Source organism: Pararge aegeria, chromosome 2 (assembly GCF_905163445.1).
Source record: "Pararge aegeria chromosome 2, ilParAegt1.1, whole genome shotgun sequence".
NCBI classification, from domain to species: Eukaryota; Metazoa; Arthropoda; class Insecta; order Lepidoptera; family Nymphalidae; genus Pararge; species Pararge aegeria.
Genome location: NC_053181.1, coordinates 8,546,708 through 8,564,199, shown reverse-complemented (window position 1 = coordinate 8,564,199; position 17,492 = coordinate 8,546,708). Strand labels below are relative to the sequence as shown.

The window sequence follows — 17,492 nt, the reverse complement described above, 5'->3', positions numbered from 1 at the left end:
AAACGTATGAACCTTTCTAAATAAAGGTATGCATTTAATTGATTTAATTTTAATTTTTATATTATAAATACAGCGAGCCCTGTATTCATGACCACAAAATACCTGATGGAAAGTTGGTATATATGTTAACAAAGATGGGACAACCTTGTTTTGAAGATCTCATCTATTAACTAATCGGATCTCAAAATAATGTTCTAAGCCATGCGTTAGAGAAAATGAAACACAAATCGCGTTTTGCAATGGGGTAAAATATTAAAATGGAGTTGGCCCGTGAAATATTGATGAAATGGAAATGAAAACCTGCCCTGTGTCTTGCGGTGCGATAGTAAAATGTATAAGAATAATATAATGATATCCCCAACACACTGAAATACTTCAATCCTTTAAACCGTTAATCATTGTCAAACTTCTTAAAAGAGCGATTCAGCTGTCTGATAGCAAAGTTCAGTTTTATTTACGTGCTAAAAGCGATAACAGATTGCACGTTCCTGCTAATCGTTCGGTAGCGTATGGCAATTCCTTAACAATTGAAGTGTTTAACATCTGCTGTCCGACGAGGGATTTGAATCATTAAACTTCTCTATGAACTATTAAAATCTATTTTATGTTTTATCTATTTATGAAGTAGGTACTAGTATGTAAAGTAGGAATATCTATTATATTTCGTACATTATTGCACCCGTTGCAATAGCTCGTTTTCTTGACGTGAAGATCGCTTAGGAGTAGGATAAAATAGCATAACGCATTTTTCTTTTTTAAATTGTATGTGTGTTTAAATTTTATGTTTTATGTGCAATACTTTGACATATGAAAATTCAAAATTATTTTATAGCTATAAGCAGTTTTGAAATTTCAAGTATATAGTTATGCGCACTTTTGAAACGTCAGGTCAGTCTTTTTTGTAGTGACTCTACCACCGGGCAGAAGCTGGCTAAAACTTAGTAGATTGCTCTTATACAACACAATTTTTCAGTTTAACAATTTTAAGAAATATTCTTTCTTGGTATTAAGGTTTGCTTGCAAAATTACTGAATTCATGCATTATACCTTCACAATGCGTTTAGAATTTCACAACAATATCCACGTCGCGGTACATATCCGTGACATTGATGGCCGTATTGGCACGTGTGCGCTGATCGCGGTGGCGGCCGTGTGGGGACTCTGCCCCCGACTTCTCGTTGGAGCAATACCATTAGTGCAAGATTTGCTCGCGTGAAATCGAGAAGTCGTTTTCGAGTATCGAAGTACTTGCACATTACAGTAAAATTAATCTTTTTAGTATTTCATTAAAGCTCTGATTTGCGTAAAATTCTTCGGCTCGGTCTTTTAGCGGAACGTTTGAAAAATAAAACTCAAATGTACCAGACTTGCGACTCTAACTCCAGTGACATTAGGCTTATTTTAATTTGACGGTATAGAGTGTGATGTGCGAAAAAGACTCTTCGATTGCGACCGAACAAATCTTGTACTAAGGCTAGAGGTACGTAAGTATAATCGTGTATGATACAGACGACGTAAGTACCTGCACTGACTAATCCTTTAGAATATCCAATTTACTCGTTGTCAAGTTCATTTTCTCATGTAGTCACCACTCAGACACGATCGATGGAAAATTGTTAGTTATATAAATTCTCTATTGGACTGCAAATTGCATTACGGAAAATACAGTAGCATCTATTGAGCTATACCTATTTAAAGTGAAATATATGGAGAGTTGTTTAAATTCTGATTTTGTAGAAAAATATGGCAATACAATTGTTATAACCAATTGTATTGCCATGACTTGGGAAAAAACTATATTGTCGAATAAATACTACGTAATACCCACCTATTATACTTTTATTATCGATTACAAGTATATTTTTCCCACGTAGTAGTTTTATAAAATATGTTCTATGAGCCTACATATTGCATTACGGAAAATGTAGTATTACCCTATTAAGCTATGCCTATTTAACGAACGAAATATGTGTGATAGGTTCATTTTCATGTTTTAAGGTGATGGCAATATCGACGTTTATACATATATATACATGTATAATGGATATGTAAAATCGTTGATGCGTAATATAGTAGGTAATTTTTATCGTCTTCAAAATATTTCGAGAAATCCTCATCCGCCACGAGGATGTCTCATGTCATGCCTGATAAAATGACTTACGTTATAATATTTTGATTAACAAATGTAAGTAATAGATAAGATAGTAACAAATTTATTGCGACATCAACATAGGTAGAAGAAATAGCTTAAGATTTCACTTTTTAGCAGGTCTTTATTTTTTGTTGGTTAATTGAACCGACTACAGGCCGCTACGGTTTTGCCAATAAAAATATTAACAACACATTCAATTATTAATGACTCTTTGGACTAGGTAGTTAGCATCGTCATTAGGAATTCAACTACGGACCACGAGGTCCCAGAGTTCCGGAGTTATAAAATTGGTGTAGTCCACCCCCGTACCTCGGACAGCATGTTTACGCAATACGCAATTATTATCGCAATGATAATATTATAATTAAGTATAGCAAAGCCAGCATTGAAGCAGCGTCAAAATCCCATACCTATTGGGGAGTAAGCCTTATTCCAAAAGAGGGACATTGTTATAAGTTCTTCAGGATGATGAAGAATAGAAAATAGATCAGTAACAAAACTAGAATAACTAACGTAAAGTCCTTGATGGTGTTCAGTTTTCTAAAGTACCTAAACCCATTTTATTGGAAGACAGCCAATTTTACAACAGAACCGCGCAAACGCTTGTAACAAACAAGCGTTTGCGCGGTTCTGTGTAACCTTATCTTTGAATTCCTGTGATTATAATACAACCACAGAAACGTTGTGGTTAGGTGTTTTCTATAATTAACTTAAAAGAAAAAAAACATTACAATAAAAACCTATAGTATTTAAATGGTGTGAATACCTTTAATTTAATACAAGACTTACATTTAATTCTTTGATTCTTTGGTTTTTTTTTCTATTATTATAAAACAGTACGCTAATCAAATTAACTAAAAGTTCACGACTTCAAAGTAGATAGGTAGGTAAATATATCTACATATTTGTATTTGCATAAGTATAAGTTTTATTAAACTTTTGTTGGGTTATACTTACCTACAATAATTATATCTACATATTTTTTGAAATTGGCTAGCCATAATATTATGTGCGGTCAATATTCCTAACGTTGTGTCTAAGTTGGATATATAAGCTTTTGGCTTTGTTAACTTAGTCTTTGGTTTCATTGCTTTAAGATATGTCTGTTCATTTCACGACTACGTATCTCGTAAAAGTTAAGTTATTGCGTACAAATTCGGAGCCTATTTTCGTTAGCTTGCTAGTGAAAAAATCCAGTGTCGGAATATCTTATTTTAAGCAATGCCATACATATTTTAATTTACATTCAATATTTTTTAACATTCAAAACATATAACTTACATATAACATTCAAAATTAGAAAGAACTACAGAATACTTACAATCCAAGAAATGAATATATAGATAGTAAATAGTAATATTTAATAGAACAATGTGACTCAACAGTTGTTTACTGTTTTTCCATTCAGTAAATAGGTATAAATAATCTTGCAACATAGTAAACTCCACAGCATAAAATAACATGTTACATGTAAATAAATAATATTAAAGATGTAATCCCATAAATGCCGAATTAAGCCTTAAGATGTAGACCCATGGGACGAATAATGTTTTGTTGAAAGTTAATCAAGTTTGTTTAGATATAATTTTTCAAAGGGTGAAAAAACTGTTGATGTTACTATATAGTTGTTAACTTTTTCATTCTTGTATTTCAGTTTATATAAAATGTTCAGCCAAAGACTATTGATATCCTACTGCTGGGTATGAGCCTCCTCTTTTATGAGAGAGGGATTAAAAACTTAGAACAACCACGTTGTCAGGTTAAATCGTAGCACAACTTATTACTATCGTCCTTCATATTATATTATTCAAGTATTTAGCATTTCCAAATTTATGTTTATTCTAACTGAAGCAGGTATATCTTAATATAATAAAAATTACAAAAAGAATTCATGTTTTAAATCTTTTGTATGAATATATAATTTAGTTAAAATTTATTTGTGTAAGTAACTAATAAGAGGAATAAGACTAACCTTAAATTTAAAATTTCTGGAAAGAAATTCACTCAACACTTCGAGAATTTGATTGTTGAGCAGCGAACTTTAAGCACGATCTCAAACACGACGAGACTAAATAAAATTAATCGAACGCGTGCGGTACGTCTCAAGAGCAATTGAACACTGCTGTTTTGTAGCCAACAGTGGGTGCGCCAGTATTCAGTAACCGATAGCTCACAAGCAATCACTCTGTGACGTTACAACAGTACAATCAAATACACACATACAAACGCAACGCGTACGATTTAAGGAAACCTAGTGAGTCGAGCGTACGATGCAAACGTGTTGATGGCGTGTTGTGGCGTGATGTCGAACCGTTTTGTTGCGAAAGTATCTTCTACTGATACACGAAAGTGAAAAACAAGGGCATGAATTTATTACGGTATAACCCGAACCAGCTTCTTCAGCTATGCCAATTCTTCGATACCTTACAAATACATTTTAACAAAGAACACAGTGAGAAGGATGCCACTACTTTTTGAAAACTTTGCAACCCTTAAATACATTACAAAATAATCATGCTTTAAAATTCAATTCGGTGCAAAAGTGCAAAATAAAGGCATGGATTTGTTCACGTATTACCTGAAGATGCTTCTTTAGAAATCTGTGCACAACTGAATCAGAACTTTTGCAAACCTTAAATGAAAAGTAATATTTGCGGTGCAAAAAGTGAAAAAGTTGGCCTATACATCGATGGTTCTAAATTAATAAGGCACATGAAATTAACAATTGACAAATAAGAAAAATGGATAATAATATCCGTACAGTTATACATAAGGCAAGGTTAGAGCAATTTTAAAATAATAGAACGATGTGGTCTAGGATAGAATATGCTTGCCTTAATTATCACTTTTATTTTTTATAAGAAAATCGAACAGAATGAATAGAATTTTACTGATCACAAGGTTTTAAATGGACACCTTTTTTAAGTCCAGTTGTTTTTGCATAATTTATTATACCAAAGGCTGGTCTTTATCGTGTTAGAATACCTCAAGCCTTATTAGTCTAGGAATGGGTGTGTCATGACGTATTGTTTACGAAAACTGGTCTTGCGCATTTAGTAGGCCGATAGACCTGTTGCGTATTGAAATCTTGCACAAGGCCATTCCTAAATCGCCAAGTTAACATGCTGACCTACTTTGAACCTTATGTCATATAACTCAACGTCGAAAAGATTAAACTAAACGCAGAAGAAGAATGGTATAGCTGGTAATGTTTACAACAAAATTCTTTATCGACTTATCGTTATGTAATTTGTTATCACTTTTACTAGTGCGTATTATTGTGTCAGGCAAGAGGGACGCAAAAACATGTTTATTCCACTTTTAAGTCATCTGATGTGAGATTAAAAGGTATTATGTTAAAAAAATCACATTATGGTTATTATATAATTTAAAAGCCTGCAAAAATGTCTGTATAGTTGAATTACCAAGAACTAAATGGGTACTTATTTCAAATATAAAATTAATAATGGAAAAGACTGACGGGATTGCAGAGGTGAGGGCGTCAAGTTAGATGTCAAGGGCAGAGTCTACGAATGTGTATCAAGTACTATTTTACTTTATAAAATATATATCTAACCGCCTTCTTGTTATGTCTAAAGGTATCAATTTGTTTTACTAGTAAAGGTGCATTTACATCAAACGAAAAAAAAGCCAGAGCTATAAAAAGCATTCTTTCTTGATCTCATAGTGTAAACGAAAGCTCGTCTCCTGCTTTTACATCAAAATAACAACGATCAAAAATAAGCACGAAGAATTAGAAGTCTTGAACAGATGTTGAAATCAGCCGAACGATTGCTCATTGCTAGAACATTAGAACGCTTTGAAGAGACCGATCCTGGGAGCAGGAATACCGGAAAAAGCAATAACGCTCTAGGCAACTGTTCGCATGCTCTAATATGCCTTTTACAAGGAAGCCAGCATTCTTGAAATATTCCATAGAATCTTGCGAGAGCACACAGAACAACGACAGAATGCTCTATGCCTGTTTAGTCTAAAATAAATGAATAGTCGGGATACAATGAGTATTTCTCGTTTGATATAAATCCGGCCTTAACACTATCACTCCCAAAATTTTATGATCTGATGCTTTTTTTTTTCTAAAAATATAGATATAAATAGACCTACATCGTATCTCTCAGATTTCTTTGGGTCTTCGTGAAATACATATTGCGGGATTGGGGAGGATAACAACGTTAGCATGATCCAGTATTGGATCCAGGTTATAAAATATGCCGCGATCACTGCCTCTTGAGGCTAAATATTCCTAATTGCTTTAAACTCGAAATTAATAATAATCAATCAAATCGAAAACCTTGATTAATATCCTTTTCAGACTCTTCCCACATTACTAAATACAATCGTCGAGCTTCAAGAACTTCAAGCGTTAATATATTCCGTGTTGCTAAAGATCCTTTTTATTGACTAGTTTAGGTGTACATAGTACATTGGTCGGTATTCTTAGTGTAGAAGCAACCATAGCTTCAATAAAGTTTTTGCACACCCAGCTACTAAATTATGGTGGACGATTCTTTTTAGATCTTCGTTTGTTTTTTTTTTCATATAGTTTGTAATAAATAGTTGTAACCAATAGTTTTTCTGCTCTAACTGAATCGAAAAACGGCAGATATAGTAACTGTCTTTCAGCTTCTACGTCGCTCGTGATGTTTTATTCCAGCGCAACGCCTTGCTACGTGCTCTAGCTCACTGATTGTGAAAAGCATCACGTAGGTCGTGCGTATTGTTGAAATGATAAGAACAGTCGAGTAAATACCTGTCCGTGTCTCCCTACATACTGAACTAAATAATACATATTTGAAAATTTAATTTATGTACATAAAAATATAACAAATTGTAAAAAGAAAGCGGACTCTAACAATATTAATATTAGAAGTAAAAATAAACTTGTAGTGCACTTTACTAGGCTGCATAAAATTAGTATTTCATTTAAGGGTAGGTGTGTATATCTTTTTATAATAAATTACCAGAAGAAATCTTTGAGATGTCTCTCAATAAGTTCAAAGTTTATATAAAACGTAAGCTTATAGAAAAATCCTATTATAATATTAAGGATTTCATGTATGATATGAAAGCTTGGGTATGAATTGCTCTTACTTAATAGCTCAACATTAACTAGACTGTGAGATGGTGATAACAAAAAAAAACCTGGCTAAGTTTGTTGTTGGCTCTCCTTAGACCAGGGCGCGTTTGGAACCCTCATAGCTTTAGTTATAAGTTAACGAATGCAGTTAGTGTAACATGTTAAATGTATGAACGCTTCATAAGTGCCTCTAATAAGGTCTACATGAATAACTAAGCGAATCTACCTAGCTTACAATTGGCTACTGAATCAGAGTGCACAGTTAAAAGCTATTGCCAATATTGACCGTCGATGGCCCTGCGCTCCAGGAACAAAACGTTAGTGTTATTATTTCAACATGACAGTAAATTTTTCAAGGGTGTTTCAAGCTAAAGGAACATTTGTTATTTTCGTAACAAAATTTTAACATCTTCTCATTTTGTACATCATTCTGATGACACACAGAAGAAAAATATCACACCTTCTTTGTTGCCATAAGGGATTTTATAACAATACTAGATGCTGCCCGCGTTCTTCGTCCGCGTTGATTTCGGTTTTCCCTGAAATAGTCTGTTTACCAGGGTTAAAACTCACCGACGATTTAACTAACTAAAACGCGAAAATCGCTTTTTAGTTACCTTTTTAGTGGGTAGGTTTGAAATCATATATAGTAACCATATGTCAATTGTCAACTGCTCATAACCATCTACAAAATATTGCTTTTCCCGAAGCCAGGGCTTTAATGCTTGAGGAGTTCTCCCGGCACTTCATTAACACCTTTTATTGTGACGAGCATAAATTGCTAACCAATTACTAAATATCATAATCAAAGCGCATCATTACACTAGTAGGATATCAAATTATATAGTTATTACATTATTATCATCATTATACTAATAGCCATTTTTGTACTTAAGATTAATAAAAAAAAATCCTTGAAATGATGACAGTTTGTTGATATAAAACTGAGTGCCTATCTACAAGACATACATAATCGCTATAAGCATACAAATATACAAGTGTACCAGTGAAAGGTTAACATTACATTTTTTTTACCTAGTTAAGTAGTCTACTGGTTTATTGAAATATTTTTTTTATATTTAAGAACTGACATCTTTGAACCTCAACCTCTCTGGCATGTGGTATGAGTGCCAATGCCAAGCGACTGTTAGCACCATCAATTTGGTGACTAATTTATGTGCATTGGAATTTTGAATTTCTTTTGAGTTATGATTTATATCCTAAATGAATAATATCATAAATTAATTTTATCTAATTATCTTTTAAACTAAGATAATATATTATATAACGCCAATGCAAAATTGCTGTAAAAGCTTCATCTATCATCATCTTCTTATAATAAACCAGTAACAGTTGAAATTTGTATTATAGGTTTGTATATATTTTCTATCTGTCTGTTTGTACCTGGACCTAATGTATTCAAATAAAATTTCACACAATTTGAGATCATCCCATGAGGTAGGACATAGGACACTTTTAATCCCGAAATTAAGTTCAGTTACTGTGGAAGAGGGGATAAAAGTGTTGGACGATTTATCACCATAATTCCGTCAAATGTTAACTGATTTAAATACTTATTTTTATAGTGGAGAGGTTATACTTTAAGTTTAGATTTTCGAATTTCGTGAAAATCTCATGAATTTGATTCGAGATTGAGAGCAGAACTCCTTAGCGGACATCAGCAAACCGCTCACTACCACAGAGTTGCCACATTTATGAGGACTTCAGTGCTCGAAGTAAATAAAAAATGTTAGAAGTTTTCTTGATTAACTTTAATAATAATATTTGTTTAATTCAGGTAAAACCCATCTCAGCATACACACTAAAAAAGTAGTAAAGTAATATTAAGCATACAAACCAACCAACCAACAATGTGATATACATTTTTTCTTTAACAAAACCTATTCTTTGTTATATAGCAATACCAGCTTAGACTGATGGATACCAAATATTCTGTATACTCAATATGGTACATTATACTATGGTATTGCAGTGTTTAATATGTATGGTGGCTTTTTTTCATGATGCAACTGTGACTGGGTCACAGTTCAATGTCTACTGTTCATAAGTAAAAAATAATAACATTTAGAAAATTGAATAATTAGTTTGGTGTATAAGAAGCATCCTATGTCAAGTACCGTGCAGCAGCAGTATCAATTCAATTAAATAAAAAATTAAGAAATTGAATAGATACTTGATTTGATCAGCAGCTTTTCAATATGTGATCTACAGTATATCAGAAGTTAAATAGATGACAATAAAACTCATCAGAGGCAATATAAACAATATTCACTATATTTTTCTACTGAAAATTAATATTTGTGAATAAAGACTCCTTTTACTAAAATAAGAATAACTAATTAATAATATTATGGTGAGTAATTTCAAGAGTGAATTTATTTTTATCAGCGTATTCAACAGTGCCTGAACATAGTCCACTGAACCTGAGATGAGGCATTAAGATGCCTTATAGCAAGTTTTTAACTACTTCAGTGTTTGGTATTTATTTATCTTACATGTAAGCCTATTAGTCTTAATCATAAAGAATCATTTCGAAATTATAATCAAAATTTAACCTCTAATAGTATTGCGAATTTGTAAAACAAAATTTGTAACAAGATATTTGTGTAGCATTGATTATTGATGAAAACATTCAGCTTCTTTGTTTCCTGATATATGTGATAAGGGCGTATTTGTCTCTTACGCATACAGCTATAATCGTTGTTTAAAGATATACAAAACCTCTCACATGAAATTTAAACAAAAAGTGAGTTTAAATTCATTAAAAGTACGACTATAATATCCAGTTAAATTTTGCAAATAGAATATTTAACAAAAGTAGATATTTAGTAAATTACTTACTCAGTAATTTTCTTTAAAATTATACACTTTTTATTCACTTACTAAATGCAAAATTACAGGTAAAATAAAATAAATTTCTACTTGAGTACAGAACAAAGCATAGAGTTTTGACTTTTGAACATTTTACAATTTACCTACTTTACAGTTTTCACGTCAGACCACAGACCAGTACATAAACGTCAGACTGACATCTGTTTTTTTTTTAATAAACTGGGTTTACGGCTCTGGATTAAAGATAAATTGAGTCTGATATTTGTTCTTTAAGTCACAGAAGTACAGATTATACCTTGTTTAAATAATATAGTAGGATGTTCTAAATTGTCTCAGCTGCTACTTAGTTCATTAATTTAATATGTTACTATCGTATTAGAAGTATTAAAATAACTAAACTTTTGTAGGAGCAATCATGTCCCCCACTGACTTTAATATAATAAATGTCAGTGTGTACGGTCCTGTATCTGCAACCGTGCATAAGGAAAGAGTGGAAATAAACGTTGTTATAAAACCGTCTGTTTCTGTGTTTTATATTCTCCGCATTAACGAGGTTGTACACTACGTAATAACTGTTTACATCCTCTTTGGGTACAAATTTGTAAATACTATAGTCGGAAAAATGTAATAGGCCCGTTTTGACATTTGTGCAAGACCATAGAATGTAACTTGAAACGAAACTGAAAGAAACAATAAAATAAAAATCAATTACATACAGTGTTTTAAAAAATACGTAAATTTTTTTGGACGTTAAATAACATGAAAGAATATATCGCGAGTATTCTTTTTGCGCTTACTTCATAGTAGCATGCAATTTATAATTGTTGCGAAACGTTCCGAAAACAGTTACGTTCTCAGTCTTTTTTTTTTTTATACTAGAGCTGTAACCATTTTTTTACTGAATATCGAAATTAAATATTGTGTAGTTATCTTTACTGCAAAGAATGAGCTTGGTTCTCAAAATGGGTTCTAAATAATGAGTCTGAGTTGATGTATCTGACCAAGCGGCACATGACTGAAGCGTCCCCGCGCGCACTGCGCAGTTTTTCGTTCCTCATCTTGTAAAGTTGACTGTGCGCTCGTTTAAGTTTGATATATTTTGTTTACTATTACGTTAACTATGGCTCTTCTATTTTGGACATTAATTTAAACATAGTGATTTGACTCGATTTTTGTGTTTGTTGTTATATACTACTAACTCTGTTTCAACATGTTGAAAAGTGGACGTATAATCAACAGCCAGTCACGCGTATTGGTTGTGAAGTTAAAGGAATACTTTGAACGAACGAACACTTTACAATACATAATAATATCAATCAAGTTCTGATACAAACTTGAATTGATTTATCGTGAGTATCGAGTACAGAGTCTTATGGTTCCATAACTAGTTACGTCGCGATGACAAATGTCAAAACGGGCCTATTACATTTTTACGACTATAGCACCATTACTTAGCAATCCAAATTTTGTATGAATGAAAATAATTTGGGAACTATGATACTAACACTATGTTGTGTTATATGTATCTTTATTCATTCTCAGCTGCCCTAATGCAATATAATAGAGAGTTAATCACTATTACAAATGATAAATTATAAAATGATCATGACAAACAAGCATACATTGTATCGAAATTATAACATTACTAAGGATTAAACTATCGAGCAGAAGAAAAATACTAAGACTAAATATTCCAAAAATAAAATAAAGTTTACAGTAAAATAATGTTTCTTTTATTTAAATATTTTTTACAGTAAATCATATACATATACTCTGATAAGCTGTAGTATATAAACAAATCATATTTTAAAGATAAGGTCTTTCTACAGTTTACACTTCAGACTTTATACAACAAAATAATGATGATATATGTTGCTCGTTGTGCTATGGGATCTGAGCTTGTAAATTTTCTATTGCATTATCTGGTGATTCTCTTGCGCCATTCGGTAAGTCATCTAAGTCGGATTGGTCTTTAGCTGCATTTTGAGCTTTGTTCCGCAACTCAAACACTTGAGTTATGGCATCACGAAAGCACAAGAAGTTGTAATCGATAACACCTGTAATTATATACACTGGTAAATGATTCATAAACAATATGTTTAAAATTATAAAACCCACGTATTAAAAAAAATCTTTTGCAGCGTCCCCGGGTGGCTCGAAAACTTTTATGGTGGGACACCATGGGCAAAGCAAAAAACCTTGTAGGGGAATAAAAACGAATACAGCGTCCCTTGTGTTCACATATAAAAAACACACTTAAACATATCAAAAAACATTGGGAGTTATCTGTTGTTAAAAAAAACTTCCATATTAGGTATACATACTTAAGAATGGAAGTCATATCAAAATCTGTTTGGTAGTTACTAAAATCTGGTTTATAATATAATTTTATTATCTTTGCCCCTTAAATTTCTGTTCCATATCAATAGTCTTTTGAAATGAAATTATTTGTTTCAATATATATATATATATATTTTTAAACCTAGAATATTACCTTACAGATTTAAAATTTTAAAATTTAGTCATCTGTGATCATTGTTTTTTTTTTCATAATAGCTAATTGAATCTCTTTTACCAACTCATGGCATGGACCCATTAAAAAATACGATAATGTATGGAATAAGAATTGGATCGTAGCAGTAATGCACCATATGCGGTATGACCCACTTTCACGTTAGAATCAAAACAATATTGGTCGTTGTCGGTGATTAGCAGCGGTCAAAATCACTCAACAGAACAAAATTATTAAACACCCAGCTAAGTTTGTTGTAGGCTTTTCTTAGACCAGTACGCGTTTGAAACTTTTAGTTTTAAGTTTACGAATAACATAAAAACATTTCTAAATTTAAGAAAAAATGTGACTGCAATAATTTAAACATTAGAAGTAAGAATTAACTTACAGTGCAATAAAGGAAATTGCATACAATTCTATAATAAACTACCGATTGACATCTTGGAGATGTTTCTTAAAAAGTTTGTATTAAACGTAAGCTTATAGAAAAGCCCTATTATAGTATAAAGGGCTATGTAATCGATAAAAAAGCTTGGGTGTAAATTATTGCTCTAACCAGGTAGCTCTTCTAATAATTTAAAATTACATTGTAAGATGGTGATAACAAAAAAACTAAAAACACCCGTCTAAGTTTGTTGTGGGCTTCTTCTTAGACCAGGACGCGTTTGGAACCCTCGTAGCTTTAGTTTTAAGTTTACGAATGTGGTTATCGCCATCATCTCACTACCGTGTAATTCTTATGTACGCATCAAAAGTGCCACCTATGGGCCTACTTGAATAGATATTTTTGACTTTGACTTTATAAGATCACCGCTAGTAGGTCAGCGAGATGAAAAATAACATATATATATATATATATATATATATATATCATAATCTGTACCTTGCTTTTGGAAGTTTTCTTCACGGAGAATACAAACAAGCGCTAGGAATTTGTTAACTTCACGCAAGTACAGAACAGTTCCGTTGTTCAGCTTTATAAGACTTGAACTTTGACTGTTAAATGTAGTGGTTACTTCAGTTTCATCTACCATCCTGTTAAATAAAACAAATAATGAGAAAAATAACTAGGTAAATAATCAGGTATACATTTAAAAAATCGCAAAACTCGAAAAAAGGTGTAAAATTTCGATAAATTGGTTTAAATTTTTAAATAATGGATACAACCTGTGTTGATACCTTGGCAGCGTCAGACTTAACTTGTAATTTGGTAGGTACGTCTCAAAATGCGGGTGCAGCATTTGGTCGCTTATTAAGCTCAACAGCAACGTTAGACGTAGCTGTTGAGCTAAAAAAGTGACCTAGATATTTAGCTACATGGTAGTTAGATACCATATTGGTACTATCCTTGTAACTGATCATCTTCTTAACTCATACAGGCATGCATTTGTTGTAAATATATTAATTTCAATCATAAAGTAAAACGATTAAAACTATCCCCAAAAAACAAAAAGCTGTATTTTTAGCAACAACTAAAATAAAACAGCTTTTCGCAGAAAGCTGTGTTAGGTTTTTAAGTATATAACTAGAGTAGAAAATGTTTCTTTTTTGAGAGAACCTTTTAAAATGTTTTGACAACAGTTAACTTCAGATATCTGTCTATAAATAATGTTGCTGTTTATTATCTAGTCTGACGTACACTGTAATGTTGTTAATTAATTATTAATTACATTATTGAACCAGTCTATATCAAAGTACAATGTAACATACCCATATATACATGAAATATCAATAACAACATCAATCATATCACAGCACAATTCATAGCTCTGCATATCTACAGGAGAACTATCTGTCGCGATGTAGATCTTGGAAACTACATCAAAGAGGAATGCCTTTTCAATTCCAGAGTTCTGAAAATAAACCATATTTACTGCAATATTTATATATCTATATGATACTGCTAAGAGAAAAGGATTATATTTTACCCTAGTGAGTTGGTGAGCTATAAGGATTATTATCACATAACTGGATCTTATGGCTTGACAGTCTTAAGCCCAAGTTCACATACATCCCCAAAACAATCACATGGAGGTCAGCTAAGCTAAGAGTTCCCCAAAGCCAACTCTTAACTAAAATTTGTTTTCAAAAATGCAGCAGCAGGCCCCTGTTCCATCTAAGGAATTCCTGCATTTGTGCCATATTTTTTTTTACGACAATAGTGCTTTATACAGAGCTGTAGTTTATACAGAAATGTACTCTAGTATTTTTTTTATAAAGAAATATTTCTTTTATATTTTGACTTAACAGGCCAATAATCCATCTCCTTAATATAGGAAACTGGCCCTAACTGGCACCTAAATATGCATATGGGTCCCTGAAATCCTATGGGTTGGGTTGGTTTCATTGCTTGGCAAAAAAAAGCTCAATAAATAATAATTTGACGGCAAACCTGGTGATCTGTATCAAAAAATCCTGAGCAGAGAGAGAGGCAGTTTTACATAATGTTTATAAATTATATGGGCTTTTCAAAATACTTACTGATATGAGTATATTCAGAAGATTTTCCAAAGTAGGTAATTGTGGGATCAGCTTCTGGACAACTTTACTGAATGCTTCAAATATGGAGTGATCATAAATAGAGGTCAAATGAAATGACAAATGAACATGATCAAGGCCTGCCTCTTGAAGGTCTTCAGTAGCCCTATGATGTATATCTCTTTGTGATTCCATCTTATAATCATCATTTAGACCATCAACCTACAAATTAATAATCAAACATATTATAATGTGCTACATTGAATATGGCTACATTGAATATGGCTACATTTGTAGTTATATTTATTTCTTTGATTTCTCTTAGAATTAATTTACATTAATTATATGAAATTTAAGCACATGAAAACATTGTTAACTTAGATTTAGCCCTGAATAATTTATAAGTAGCTAATAAATTGTTACTAACTGCACTAAAAAGCCAATAATAACAAAATATAACTTTAACAATTACTCCAAAGTAAGAATAATAGTTGGAAAGGAAAAAATTACCAATAACAAGTTGATTTTTTAAAATAGGATCAGTATTTTATATATCTTACTTTGTGGATGAAAACTTCAAACTTTATGTTACTGTTTACTCTATAGGCCTTGGTCACAGTCAACTGCAATTTTTCCAGTGCATCCTGATAATCATCCTAGAAATGTTTGTTTTATAAATTAGATTATAAAAGAACATCAATCACATAAGTTTTTGGTATTTTATTAACCTAGCTAATTTAATAGAGTTAAATATTTAGCAGTATACCTACAGAATATTTTGGAAACTATGTGAATTATATTCTAAACTATGGGAATAATATTATCGTCATATCAACCAATGGATGTCCAATGCTGGACACAGGTCTTTTATATGGACTGCCAAATACTATGGTATTGCGCCGCTTGCTCAACCATATTATTAAATAATATAACTCTTAATATTCTTTCAAGAAACTCATTTGTTTTACTTTTTTTTACATATACACTGTGGGTGTAAATTACTGCCTGGGTCTTTGTACAATATATAGTTTTTTAAATTACTAAACAAAAGAAATATTCTTCTATGGTGGTCTTTAAAGTCTAGTACCATAAAAATTAAATTCGTACCTGTGCATCAATAACAAATACTAAAGCACCACATCCACCAAAAATTGTATCAGAATCAAATGTGGAATCAAAGAAATCAATCTGTCCAGGAAAGTCCCATATTTGAAACTGCACAAAGCTACTGTTGTTTATATCATCTTTAACAATTTTGTTAGTAGATTCTAAAAACAAGGTTTCATTCGGTGACATTTTGTGAAAAACAACTTTTTGTATGGATGACTTCCCAGACCTAAAACATATTGCAAATAATTATATACAATAATAGTATTATTCTAAGAAATTTATTGGACAGCAAAAGAAGTGGCGTAGAAAGGAGTAATTTACCGTCTGAGGCCCATAAGAAGTATACGAGGCTTATGGTCCTCCTGAAGAGAGGCAGTGTCATTTTCTCCATTCTGTTCAAAGGGGCCGTAGCTAAAGTCCTTTGGAAATGAACCCACGTATTCATCCTGATAACTCTAAACAAATGGGCAATAAGTTTATTGTAAATTTTGAAGTATTAGGTACCTATTATTAATTCAATAATTTGCTTACCATATTCAATGATATTTTATGAAAGTTTTTAGTTTTACCATAACGTCTCTCACATTTCCCTCTGATAAAAAGGACATTCAAAAATACCTCACTGAAATAGACTAATTATGATGTACCTTCGTATGAAATTGAAATTTAAGTTTTTATCTAAATGAAACGAAACTAGACTAGAAAAATAAATTATTGTTTGAAGGTGACATTTCAGAATCAGACAATGACAATTTACAATTACTTTGACATTATTGTGACACAAAGACTAAATCAGCTGTTGTCTATGAATATCAATGAGAGCACAATCATAAAGTAAGACTATCGAGATTATAATTTTAGTTTAATGAAAGACACCTTTGATCCCATGGTAAATGTAGAAAGCTCGTCAAAATCTCAATACTAATAATTAATTAAAGTGAACTTGTATAAAAATTGCCTTTTGCTTAATTACCAAACTAGTTTTTTCAAAATGTTGGACGTACATTTGGTATTTGTTACGCATAGAATTGCATCTACATGTGCTCGTAACTCGGGTCTCTTCGGATAACATGGACTCAATGAAATATCGAATGCATCCATTACCGACGACGTTTTTTTTTAATTTTTAACAGAATTAATAAACCGTCGTCTTCCATCGCCGTGCTTTCACAACGCTATTACTATTTATTACGTCCTGGCACGTATACAATTATACATTCTGAATGAAGAAAAACTAAAGTCTGCGCTAGTTTAACGGAAAACCGACTCAAAATTACGCATTCGGAAAT

At 31.9% G+C, this 17,492-nt stretch overlaps 2 protein-coding genes across 5 annotated transcripts in view; both read right to left on the bottom strand.

Annotated features, from left to right (window-relative positions):
* Positions 1 to 10,256, bottom strand: part of LOC120627832 (phosphatidate phosphatase LPIN3) — a 49,348-nt gene extending 39,092 nt beyond the window's left edge. For 3 of the 4 annotated variants that reach the window (XR_005658945.1, XM_039895938.1, XM_039895908.1), the window contains exon 1: positions 4,125 to 4,279. The gene's annotated coding sequence lies outside the window, so the exon portion shown is untranslated. Of the gene's footprint in view, positions 1 to 4,124; positions 4,280 to 10,112 lie in introns of those variants that run through there. The other variant, XM_039895918.1, reaches the window with a different exon arrangement.
* Positions 10,257 to 11,894: 1,638 nt separating this feature from the next.
* LOC120633866 (ras-related GTP-binding protein C) lies at positions 11,895 to 16,935 on the bottom strand. The gene is made up of 8 exons (XM_039904248.1): positions 16,735 to 16,935; positions 16,525 to 16,658; positions 16,201 to 16,429; positions 15,654 to 15,749; positions 15,097 to 15,315; positions 14,326 to 14,468; positions 13,499 to 13,650; positions 11,895 to 12,160 (listed from the first exon to the last, which is right to left on the bottom strand). Exons 1-8 carry the CDS (start codon positions 16,735 to 16,737, stop codon positions 11,988 to 11,990), a joined length of 1,149 nt encoding a protein of 382 aa, XP_039760182.1. The 5' UTR covers positions 16,738 to 16,935; the 3' UTR covers positions 11,895 to 11,987.
* Positions 16,936 to 17,492: the final 557 nt, after the last annotated feature.